This window comes from Budorcas taxicolor, chromosome 25 (assembly GCF_023091745.1).
Source record: "Budorcas taxicolor isolate Tak-1 chromosome 25, Takin1.1, whole genome shotgun sequence".
In the NCBI taxonomy this organism is placed as follows: domain Eukaryota; kingdom Metazoa; phylum Chordata; class Mammalia; order Artiodactyla; family Bovidae; genus Budorcas; species Budorcas taxicolor.
Window position 1 is genome coordinate 10,069,817 of NC_068934.1, and position 12,870 is coordinate 10,082,686.

A 12,870-nucleotide genomic window follows, 5' to 3' on the forward strand; every position below is an offset into this window, starting at 1 on the left:
ATATAAGATTATAATCTTTAACTGATTCAGCAGCATCAGGAAGCATAAACATAAAAAGGCGAGAGGTGAAGAGGTTGCCAAGGTGTTCATGTCAGCTTAGCTAACAGAATGTCAAAAGATTATAATTTAGTTTACCATTAATGTCTAAGAAGAGTGGGAACAGGGAACTGGTAGATTCTTTGAATTGGGGCATGGGCTTAGCTAAAATAATAAAGGTAAAAATTCTGGTTAATCCTCTCTTCCATATTCTTTTTCTCCTTCACTTTCTTACTTTAAAAGTTACAGACCTCATAAAGATTCTTTAGGTACAGCGTATTTTCTTCTCCCCACTTATTTTTCTCCTCTGTTGTTATCTAAAACAGTGTAAGAATCCTGAGAATGGAGACCACGTTTGCCTCATACATTATTATATCTTAGCATCTAGCAATGCCTAGCACAGAGTAGGCCAGCAAGTATTTGTTGAATGAACTTAATCTATATGGTAGTAACTTAAGTCTTCGTGTATAGATCTAGATAAAGTAACGGAAAGACAATGAGGTTTGTTGTTGGAATATAGTTGCTTTACAATGTTGTGTGAGTTTCTACTATCCAGCAAAGTCAATCAGCTATACGGATACATAGATCCAATCTTTTTTAGATTTCCTTCCCATTTAGGTCATCACAGAGCACTGAGCAGAATTCCCTGTGCTATACATTAGGCTCTCATTAGTATTCTATTTTATACATAGTAGTGCATATATAAGACAATGAGTTTTTAAATCTTGCTTCTACCACTTGAGTATTTGTGGAATTCTGAGACTTCTAAGATTCTTTTTAAGCAATAGAGTAAAATTGTACAAACATTTAAACTTTTTCACTCCTTGTATTAAGTGGCACAAAACTTTTTAGAGTTATAGTTGTTGTTGTTGTTTATTTGCTCAGTTGTGTCCAACTCTTTGCGACCCCATGGACTGGGTAGCCTGCCAGGCTTCTCTGTCCATTGGGTTTTCCAGGCAAGAATAGTGGAGTGGGGAGCCATTTCCTTCTTTTGGGGATCTTCCTGGACCAGGGATTGAACTTGAGTATCCTGAATTGGCAGGCAGATTCTTTACCACTGAGTCACCAGGGAAACCCAGAGTTATAGAAACGACAGTGAAATGAAAAAATTCATGTAGTGTTCCTAGCACACAAAAAGCATTCAAAAAACTGTTTCTCCCTCCTCTGTCCCTTATACCTCTCTACAATATACTTTACAATTTAGGGAACCTTAGGAAATATCAATGCCACATGCTTGTAAGATCTGAGATTTTTTCTGAAAAGGATACCAAATTGCTATGATTTATTCAGTAATCCTGGATAAATACTTTGGTATTATGTAGGAACTTGGATGATCCTTTCAGTTTTATTCAGTACTGTTATTTTTTAGAGATCATGTACATTTCAGATCATCAGCAGTAATATAGCAGATAGGTGAATTTCTGTTTTAGAGAGGATTGCCAGGTATTATACTCTCACAGGTTCTTAGAAAAATTTGTGGAATGTAAGAGTTACTGACATTCATTTATGGAATATTTTCATGGAGAAGGAAATGGCAACCCACTCCAGTGTTCTTGCCTGGAGAATCCCAGGGACGGGGGAGCCTGGTGGGCTGCTGTCTATGGGGTTGCACAGAGTCGGACACGACTGAAGTGACTTAGCTTAGCTTAGGAAATATCATGTCCTATTCAAATTCTTCCTTTCTTCTGTTTTGGGTTCTGTTCATTTATAATGAAAGCACAAAGACTTTCAAGTTGATGATCAAAGTTGAGAGTTATTAGTTCCCAAAGAATTAATGGGCTCTCTGTTAGAACAGTGTTCAGCACCCAGAACAGTGCCTTACACACAACAGCTGTTCAATACATATTTTTTGAAAGAGTGAATGAATTAATACAGTACTGAAATATGGACGATGCTCCATATGGATAATGATAGGATGGACATAACTATGTTTACCTGCCGCCCATAATACATAATTACTGTCCATAACCTGACAATTATGCTCTTAATGTGAAAAAATGGGCAGGTTTTATTAAATGAGAGGTTTGGAGTGGTGTTTCCCAATCGGCGACTTCAGAATGTTTTCATTCATTCATTCAACCAGCATTTGACTATGTCTAAGGACTTCCCTGGTGGCTCAGATGGTAAAGCGTCTGTCTACAATGTGGGAGACCTGGGTTCAATCCCTGGGGTGGGGAGATCCCCTGGAGAAGGAAATGGCAATCCACTTCAGTACTATTGCCTGGAAAATCCCATGGACAGAGGAGCCTGGTAGGCTACAGTCCATGGGATCACGAAGAGTCGGACACGACTGAGTGACTTCACTTTCACTTTCACTACATGTTGGGCTTTGCAGTTGGCTCAGTGGTAAAGAATTGGGCTGCCAATGCAGGAGACACCAGAAATGTGGGTTCGATCCCCCTGGGTTAGGAAGATCCCCTGGAGTAGGAAATGGCAATTCACACTAGTATTCTTGCCTAGAAAATCCCGTGAACAGAGGAGCCAGGTGAGCTACATACAGTTCATGGTGTTGTGCAACAAGAGTGAGACATGACTGAGTGACTAAGACAAACCTAAAAACAAACCTACTATGCATCAGCCACAATGCTACCAAGAAGATTATCTCTGCCAGCACCCCATGCTAGTACAATCAGTGCTCAGTTGCTCAGTGGCTAGTGCAATAAAAATTAAAATAATTTGATAGCAGAAGGATGTACAGAATACTACACAAGCAACAAAAGGAAACTGCTGACTGGGTGGCATATCCAAGTATGACTAGTAGTGTGATACCGGCTGGAGTGCATGTGGAGGCCCGGGAAGACATGAGGCTCAATGAGCACCAGTTAGGTAGGGGCTACTGAGCATGAAGGGCCTGTATGGCAGGCTGAGAGTCCTGAATTTTTATCCTCTAGAGTAGCTAAGAGTTGGACACGACTGAGCAACTTCACTTTCACTTTTCACTTTCATTCACTGGAGAAGGAAATGGCAACCCATTCCAGTGTTCTTGCCTGGAGAATCCCAGGCACAGGGGAGCCTGGTGGGCTGCCATCTATGGGGTCGCACAGAGTCGGACACGTCTGAAGCGACTTAGCAGCAGCAGCAACAGCAACAAGGATTATAGAGAAGGGTTTTCATGCAAATAAAAGATAATTAGATTTTAGGTTCAGAATGATCTGGATTGGAGAGTTGAGGTTTGAGAAAGAGAAATCAGCTAGAACAGCCTACATGGGAAAGAGATCATAGCCTGGAACTAAGGCAATAGAAGTGGTGTAGGAGACAAAAGTGAGAGTTGGACTGTGAAGAAGCCTGAGCACCGAAGAACTGATGCTTTTGAACTGTGGTATTGGAGAAGTCTCTTGCGAGTCCCTTGGACTGCAAGGAGATCCAATCAGTCCATTCTGAAGGAGATCAGCCCTGGGATTTCTTTGGAAGGAATGATGCTAAAGCTGAAACTCTAATACTTTGGCCACCTCATGTGAAGAGTTGACTCACTGGAAAAGACTCTGATGCTGAGAGGGATTGTGGGCAGGAGAAGAAGGGGATGACAGGATGAGATGGCTGGATGGCATCACCGACTCAATGGACATGAGTCTGAGTGAACTCGGGAGATGGTGATGGACAGGGAGGCCTGGCGTGCTGGGATTCATGGGGTCGCAAAGAGTCAGACATGACTGAGCGACTGAACTGAATTGAACTGACTGAGGAGACAGAAGATGAGTTAGAGGGAATGGAAGTAGTACAGGCTTCAGTTAAGTTCAGTTCTCATGTCCATCGAGTCGGTGATGCCATCCAGCCATCTCATCCTCTGTCGCCCCCTTTTCCTGCCCTCAATCCCTCCCAGCATCAGGGTCTTTTCCAATGAGTCAACTCTTTGCATGAGGTGGCCAAAGTACTGGAGTTTCAGCTTTAGCATCATTCCTTCCAAAGAACACCCAGGGCTGATCTCCTGTAGAATGGTCTGGTTGGATCTCTTTGATAAGAGAGAAGAGAGCTGAGAATGAATCACAGTTTTCTGGTTTGGACTTCAGGGCAGGTGGTGAGGCCATTAACGGAAACAAGGAATACAGGAGATCACTATGGATTCAGGATGTAAAATGGGCAACAGCAAGAGAAATTCAGCTCTGGCCATAGTGGGCTTGAGGCATCCGTGGAACTTCAGGAAAAGCTATTTCTTGGCTAGAACAAGGAAAGTGGAACATACAGAAAAGCATATAAGAAAGAGTAGGTCAATAATTCCTATTCTTAGAGCACTTCTCCACCATCTACATCACTTCATATAGTTTAGTCCACAATTATACATCTCTCCAATGATCACTAATTATTCACATATTTGGAAACTTCTAAAATATACCCTTGGAAAAGAGTACGGTGATATTTCTAATAGAAGCTAGTTTATTAGTAAAGGGAACATGTCCACAGTTATTTGAATAAAGGTGCTTTGTAAGAATCTCTTTGGTAGAAGTAACGGTGAAATACTTTGCTAGAATGTCATTCATAGCATGTAAAACATACATGTTGCCTTCTGTGTGTTTAGGAATAACTTTTAGATATTCCCTAAAGATGAAATATTTATCTACTGATTTAGCTCCTGTTGATCTCACTGTGGGTGTACCAGCACAGAGACCACCCAGTAACTTATTAAACAGAACCCAGAGAAGAATTGCAAGGATGTCTTGAAAATTGGGTAACTCCACAGCCCAGTGGACCCAGGGCAGCAAACTGGGCACCGAACGACAGGCGGGTTGCAGATGTACTGAAGGAAGTCATTACAGTTTTGAGAAATTTGGGCTGGCTTGAGAAAGATGAAGCCTGCTGGTTTAAGCACTTTATGTTCTTGGCAAAAGCACAGTGCTGCAGAATTTCACCAGCCATCGTGAAATAAAAAAGAGGGGAAAGGGAATGAGAAGAGACCACAAAATTCATGATGACACACAAAATGTTAACTATCTATTAGCTTTGCATCTTCTGAGAGTCACCAGACTGAAGCACAGTATTCCGGACTTGGCTGGCAGATGGTGTACACAGACTCTGAGTATGTTAGCATTTCATATGAAACTAGCAAGACTACAAAGGTCTACATGGTAAATTAACGTTCACAGAGGTTTAAAAATTTATCCTTAAACTTAGTGTTGCAAGTGGGGCCCTAATAACATTTTAACACTTTAAGAGATCTGGATCTCCTGTAACAGATTCACAGGATATAGTAACTTTTCTAAATGCCCACAGGACGGTTTCAGTGTCTTCTTTCCCTGAAAATCTGGTTTTTGCAAGAGAAAAGAGGCCAAAGAGAACAAAGACTAAACCAGGGGCAGATGCCAGGTGGTGATGTCTGGGTTCTCTGAATGGGACGTCTCCATTTACCACCCTCTCACTTCCTTCTATGGTCTGGACCTTTAATCACCACAGCAGTCAGCCCTTGTAGGGTCAAGCTAATCTCTGGTGACATCACCCTACTACTTCCCTTTTGAAATTCCAGTGAAGCTATGTGTTTCCTGTCGTATTTGACGCCCCTAGAGAACCCTGGTCTATTAGTATTCAAATATAGACTGGCATCAACGCGTCGCGTTTTCAGAGAAACAACAAAAACAGGTGCTATTTCCAAGCCTCTCAAGAAAAAGGGTGGGGAAAAGAAAAAAAACAAAAACAAAAAACCCAACCCTCCTGGGTCAGGAAGCAGGGAGAGTTTCAATGCCCACTGGAGGGAGAGGCCTGAGAATGGGTCGACGGAAGCCTTGCCCTTAAAGCCAGGAGGATGGCTTCGGAGGGGCGGCGGGGGGCATCATTGAACACCCCGTTCTTGATTCTACAACGAAAAAAAGCCCCGGGAGCTCCGACACCCGCTTCCTCAGGGAGGGGCTGAGGAGGCGGCCGCAGCTCCTCTTCGTCACACCGTCGCTTCCGACCAAACGCTGGGACACCCCGGAGGCGGGTGAGGGGCGCAGCCGCAAGCCCCGCCCCCTCTCCGTGAGTCCGCCCCTCTCTGTGACCCCGCCCCCACAGTGGCCCCGCCCCCTCACTGTGACCCCCCCCGCGAGCCCGGCCTCGGGCGACCTGTTGGCAGGGAGAGTCACGTGACGCGGCGGGCCGCGCACTCCCCCCTCCCCCCTCCCCCCTCCCCCGCGGGCGGGCCTCCTGTTGCGCCCGCCGGGCGGGTTCCACCACGTAACGCGCGGGCGCCGCCCCGCTCTGCCCTCGCCGAGCGAGGGAGGGCGGGTGCCGAAGAGGACGGAGAAGGGAGAAAGGGGGCGGGAGGAGGAGGAGGACGAGGCGGAGGAGGAGGAGGGGCGGCGCCCGCGTCACGTGACCCGGGGCAGCCCGGAAAGCTCCGAGGAGGAGCCTGGCGCCGCCATTTTCCTGCAGCCGCCTGTGCCTCTCGCCCTGCCGGGCTCCAGCTGACCAGGGGAGGGCTGAGCTGAAACTGAGGCGGGCGCCGGCGGAGTAGCCGACGCCGCGCCTGACCCCGCGGCGGGCCGGAGCCGGCTCTTTCCGGTCCGGGTGGCGGCGCGCGGCCCTGAGCCCCGCCCCGGGCCGGCAGGCGGAGGAGGAGGGGGGCCGGTGCGGGGTTAAGGGGGTGCGGCGGGGGCGGGGGGCGGCGGGGGGCCCTCCGGCGCTTGGGGGTGCCAGTTCCCCGCCGGCTGCCGAGCGGGAGGGCTGGCGGAGGAGCCGCAGAGATGTCCGGCCAGAGCCTGACGGACCGGATCACCGCCGCCCAGCACAGTGTCACCGGCTCCGCCGTGTCCAAGACAGTATGCAAGGCCACGACCCACGAGATCATGGGGCCCAAGAAGAAGCACCTAGACTGTGAGTGACGGCCCCCGCGCGTCTCACGCTGCCTCTTCCCTCAGCTGCGGTCTCCTCGGGGCCCGGCGGGTCCTGGGTTCCCCTCCCGGAGCCGTGTTCTCTGTGTCTCTCGCCTCCACACCTGCCTTCACGGCTTCCGTTCCCGGTCTGGACCGTCCCTGACAAGCCCGTCGCCGCCCGGGTCCCCGGGGCCCCCGCCGCAGCCGCCCGGTCGCCCCCCACCTCGCCCCTCGCCCCCCGGCCGCCTCCGGTCCTGGCGCAGCCCGCTGTCCTCTGTCCTCTCTCCGCACCCAGCCGCCCGCTTCCCGGCGTCTCCCCGCCGCCGGCTCCCGGCCTCAGCGCCCCATTGTTTCCCGCAGCAGCCTCCTCGGGGTTTCCGTGAGCGCCCGGACCCCCCCGTTTCTCCGCAGCCCCCGAGGGCTGCCTCCCCCCGAAGGGACAGTCCCCGCTCTCTGCTCCGCCAGCCTCTCCCGTCCCTTCCCTCCCCCCCGCTTTCTCATCCACCTTTCCTCCTCCTCTCGGTTACCTTTCTTCGCCTCCGTAGCTTTATTTAAGTTCCCCTCGTCTCATTGTAAATATTATAACTCAGTCCCCGACTTTTTTTTTTCCCCTTTCCCCTGGACTATTTTCCTTTTAAGATCGTGAAAGTAAAGGGATTTCCTTGATGTGGGAACAGCTTTATGGGAAATGCGGGATTTTTAATCACCCCTGGTTTAGCCATTGTGTTTTCTTGCTTCGGACTGGAATAAGTTGTGAATGTCAGGCGCACCCCCACCTCCTTTTTTTTTTTTTTTTTTTTTGTCTGATGGGGATACGGAAAAATGTTTGCTGATTTTGGTGTCAGTTCTAGTAGAGCTGTTAAACCTGGCGGTTTCAGTTTAGACGCTTTAGTGAAGCGTAGACTATTGGAATTCAAAGTGGATTAGTATCAAACCCTCAAATAACATACGTCTTTTAAATACTGGTGAAAACTATTTGGTGATGCTTGAGTTTGGACTCCGTTCTATTTTATGCTGGTTGTCTTTTGGGAGACTAGCTTTTCTTACACGGCATAATATTACACCATTCACTGACAAATACAGTTACTCCAGATAACTCCTCCCAACTTCTTCCAAACCTGGAAGCCACCTGTAATATCCTTTTTTATTCCACTCCTTTACCTCAGGGTACAAAGATCAGTGGATTACTCAAATCTTTGATACGGTGGAGCTTTGACCTGAAACTTTAAGGGAAACATGGGCGAAAAGGCATAGTTAAGAAATAAGTTCCTTTTTTTTTAAATGGCTATTGGACACAGAAGCCTGACTGACTTTTATCCTCCATGAAAGTTACTTTGCTTTACTGTTTGAAGCAAGAGTGAGCATGTCCTGAAAGAGAATTCACTGACTGGAGTCCTGTTTTGATTTCTCGCTTGGACTTTGGCCCTAAGGTTTGCGCTTTTATAAAAAAAAATGCACAAAATGTGAATTCTTCCAAGACGCTTTGCTCGTGAAGTACTGTTAGAACAAGTTATTGCTACAGACAAACCCATTGTTCATTGTGACTTGTTCCTTCCTTGTGGAAAAGTTTAAAAAAACATTATTACTGCTCGGTGGTTCTTTCTGATGTGCGGTTCTTGCAGGTTGCTTGTTAAACCGTCAATCCTAGACTGTTTTAAGGAATTCAGAATGTTATTTGAATGGTGACACTTTCATAAACGGAAAATTCTTTAAAATGCATTATGAAGCCGTAAGTGCTTTTTTGATTATCTGATATTTGGAATAGACATTTTTACTCTTTACTTCTCTTCAATCTGTGGTTGCCCTAATAATTCTTTTGTGAGGTTGGTTTCTGTTTCTTGTTTTCAGTGTTAAAGAAGCTACTTGTGACTTTGTGAACTGTTACCCTCTTCTCTCACTTCAAAATGATAAATTATAACAAGAATAGATAGCGGTTTTAAAAGTCCTTTTAAAGATTTTTGTCTTATTTAAAATGTTGCAGTTCTAACACATTGTGGAAAAGGTCAGAAAACAGGCTAGGTAAGTTTAGGAGAGTGAGACTTGCTTGTGGTTTTATGAATGTTAAATGTTAGCCTTTTCTCTTATAATGGAAGCTACTGCAGAATTGAACTGGGATTATGTTTGGTATGGGTAATTGCACGTTTGTAGTTCTTTTTCTTTACCACCGCTGTGTTTATACATTCCTACTTGTTTAGAACTTGAATATTGCTGATAATGTTTGATTTTTTTTTAATCTGTGTAGATAAGGTGCCACTACTCTTATTTCTTTCAAATGAAGTTTTAAAAATACACTAATATTGTCTTCCCTATATTGCTTAAAACACCTATATAACCAATTCCATTAATAAAATACACTTAACTAAAGTCTGACCAATGAGTGGCTTTTCTAAACACCCTCTTGCCTTACACACTTTAACATAGTTAGAGAAAATTCAAAAGGCTTTCACAAATAGTTTTGGGTTTTGACATCATGGACATTTTTTCCCCCAAAACTTTAAACCTTTTATTTCGTATTGGAGTATAGCCGATTAACATATATAATTTAAAATTATGGTAGTTTCAGGTGAACAGTGAAGGGACTCAGCCATATGACACCATGGACTTTTAGGGCTTTACTGCAGATATAATTTTTCCTCTTTCAGAAATTTTTCTAGTGAAGGCTTAGTTCTGTTGTTGCACCTTTTAATATCCTGAGAAACTGTTGCTTAATTAGTTGAGCCTAATGAAAGTGGTTTCATTTTTTAAATGTTAGTAGTTAATAAAAATATGCTTAGGACTTTTTTTTTTTTCCTCTAAGCGTTTTGAGTGTGGAGGTGGTTTCTGTGCACCTTGCCAAGGTTTGTCCATATTAGGAAATGATTATTGTAATCCATGAATTATGGCTTAATTCATACTGCATTGTATATATATTTAAGAAAGAGCTTTTGCTTTGCTTATAGGGGTCAATAGATAATAATGTTAACTAGTGTCCACAGTGGGAAAAGAGTTGTCAAACCTCTGAAACACATTTTTAAAAATAAACATGATTTGCATTTAATTCTAGGCCTCTAGTGTCCATAATCAGGGTAGGAGTATAGCAGCCCTTGTACCTGAAGGACTTCTGTTTGCCAGGCGCTTATTAACCATTATCTAATTTAATCCTCTCTCATAGCTATGGGATAGGCAAGTCATATGCATAGAAGGTTGTCTCTAACTCCATTTAATGAGATGGATGTAGAATGCTGAAAACATTGATGATTGAAGTACACAGAACAGTTTTATAATTTATAATTTCTTAAAAACATTCTTAACTAATTTCACAGCCGTCCCTCTGCTTTTGACAAGAAAACTTTTCTTTTTTTATACTAGTTTTCTTTCCTTGGGCATTTATTTTATGACATGTTTCACTGAAATGAAATACTATGTTAACAGATCTAATGTCTTCACTTTTATATCCATGTTTTTCCTGGTTAATTTCAAGAGGCATTTCATCCTAGCCACCTGCCTTCCATTCTGCACAGCAAAATCAAAATCACGTTCTTATTAAGTATTCATTGTAAGCATATCTCTAAGGTAGATACAGTGTGGGTATTTGTGTCTTGTGTACTGGATTTAGATTCATCCTAATTTTAATTGTGAAATTTGTGCATGTTTTTACAGTAAGAATTTGTGAATACTTTGAATTTATAGAAGGTGTAATTTGTATTTGGGTTAGTAGTTTTTATAACATTGAAAATACATATAAAATATTGACATGCAGCTGAAATAATGGTCTTTTAAAGCGAATTATTGAGTTTTAATGTCTTAATTATATTCAGTGGGTACTTAGTTTCTGTATTATCAAGAAGATGTCTGGTAACTGGAATCTGATCTGCAAGAAAGTACATGTGAAGAAGGTAGTAAGTGGAAGATCTGCCCTTGATGGCTCTTGTTTAGAAGAAATAAGGAAGCTGAGGCTTTCCAAATGGACAGTTATTTTGTAGTTATGTTTGGGCTTACTGTTCTTTCCCATAAGAATTACCATAAGAATTGTGGTTTATATTTTCATTTTCCTTATTTGACTTATTCTGTCCCTTACTCCTGTAATAGTTCTGAAATAACAAAAAATGGTGATTGAGTCATCAAAGTGGTAATAGTAAGATTTGACTACTTCTGTCAAATGCAGGAGGCGTACAGTAGAACTCTACAAATATAAGTTTTTTCCTCCTTGATATATTTAGTTATATTTCTGGATAGTATGTATTTTAAAAGAGAAACCCAGAAAAGAATCTGACCTCTAGCCATTTCAATACCTGCCTTATGTGTAATTAGCAAATTAATTATAAAATATCTTTGTAAAATAATTAGGCATCACTGGTGGACTTGTTATTTTAAGAAATAATGTTTAGATTTTAGTCATCTAATTTTTATTCATGTACCAGTGCTTTTTATGTTTGTATATTTTGTATATCTGAATAATTTTTAAGATGTCTTAGAATTTAATTTTGACTCATTTGATTTCCTCTCCTTTGATTTGTAGAGTACTTGTATTTAATTATATGTTTTATTTTTTTAGCTTTTGAAAGCTCTTCTACTTAATCCTTTAGTTTTTGGCTGTGCTGAAGGCTTGTGAGATCTTAGTTTCTCAACCATGGATTGAACCTGTACCTCCTACAGTGGAAGCGTGGAGTCCTAACCGCTGGATAGGCAGAGAATTCCTTAGATGTTTTAAAAATACATTAATTGTTTAATATAATTTATTTGAAATAGTCAGAATTGCTTTAATTTAAATAAAATAGTTTATTTTGACTCTGATTATCATTTAGAATACTTAATGTTCACCGTCATAATATATGGAAATCTCTTTTGTTCTGTTTTTTTTTTTTTTCAGTTTCAAAGTGCCTAGTTCCCTGATTTTTTCCTTAAAATCAAAGAAGTAAGAAAAATAAACTTGAAGATTTCTTGGCCAGAGGTTACAGCCCTAGCAAGGAGAAGTAGGGTTAGATTTTCAAAGTAACGGCTTACTACTTGCTCTTCCTGTTCTTTTGGTGGCTGAAGTGGCATTTCCGTTACTTTGTGTTCTCAGTATGTTCCCTATTAAATGGCTTTATATATTTCTCTAGAGAATTGAAGTTTTGGATTTGACCTTTTAGAATTTTGTATATTCATTGTATATATATGTATATATAGTTATTTTCATGGAGAATTGTTTGTGGGCACTGAGAATTTACTAATGATATTCCTTGAAAAGGGTATTTTGATGACCCTAAACCTTTGTGTTAAAAATTACTTTCAGAATTGTAGTTTGCCAGATTATAAGAATACCAAGGATTTTTGAAGTTACTTCAGAATGTAGTAGCAGTACTCATAGCTAGGCATGTGCTTTGTGCTTATGCCTGGATTGTGTTTATATTTATTTAACAAATGTTTATTTGTGCTTACTTTGTGCTGGGCACTCACATTATTGAACACTTTGTGTTTATTAACTTGTTTATTCCTTTCAACAACTTTGTAAGAGAGATTTTTATAATTATTACCATTTTGCTGAAGAGGGAACTAAGGCATTGAGTTTAGTAATTTGCCCAAGGTTGCATAAAACTGGGATTTGAACTCAGGTGGTCTGGCATCAGGTCTGGGTTTCACCTTGGTGTGACTTTTTATGTAATGCTTTTCTATTCCAGGAAATGAATAAGCCATATTTATTTACTCAAGGCAGTGTTTTTCTTTTTCCTGGCCATGCATGTGGGATCTTAAGTTTCCCAACCAGGGATCAAACCCACGTCCCCTAATGTGGAATCACAGAGTCTTAACCACTGGACTGCCAGGGAAGTCCCTTGCAGTGTTTTTTGAAGTGTGGTCCTCTGCCTCCTGGGAGTCCCCAAGACCTTTCAGCATATTTGTGAGGTCAAAACTGTATTCATATGCTGAGACATTGTTTAGCTTTCCCATTTTCATTCTTCCACTATTGTACAGTGGAGTGTTCCAGAGGCTATGTGATATTGCAACAAGTTGAATGTAGTAACAGATAGAAGAATCTGTTTTTTATTAAGCCAGATAGTAAAGAGTTTTGGAAAAAATACGAAACAATGCCACTGTT

General features: G+C 42.5%; 1 protein-coding gene across 10 annotated transcripts in view; it reads left to right on the top strand.

Moving 5' to 3' along the window:
- Window positions 1-6,616: 6,616 nt before the first annotated feature.
- The window catches only part of PICALM (phosphatidylinositol binding clathrin assembly protein), a 95,206-nt gene continuing 88,952 nt past the window's right edge, over window positions 6,617-12,870 (top strand). For all 10 annotated transcript variants that reach the window (XM_052662308.1, XM_052662315.1, XM_052662307.1 and 7 more), the window contains exon 1: window positions 6,617-6,816. In XM_052662308.1, the coding sequence (XP_052518268.1) occupies window positions 6,687-6,816 (130 nt within the window). In that variant the 5' untranslated portion in view covers window positions 6,617-6,686. The remainder of the gene's footprint in view (window positions 6,817-12,870) is intronic.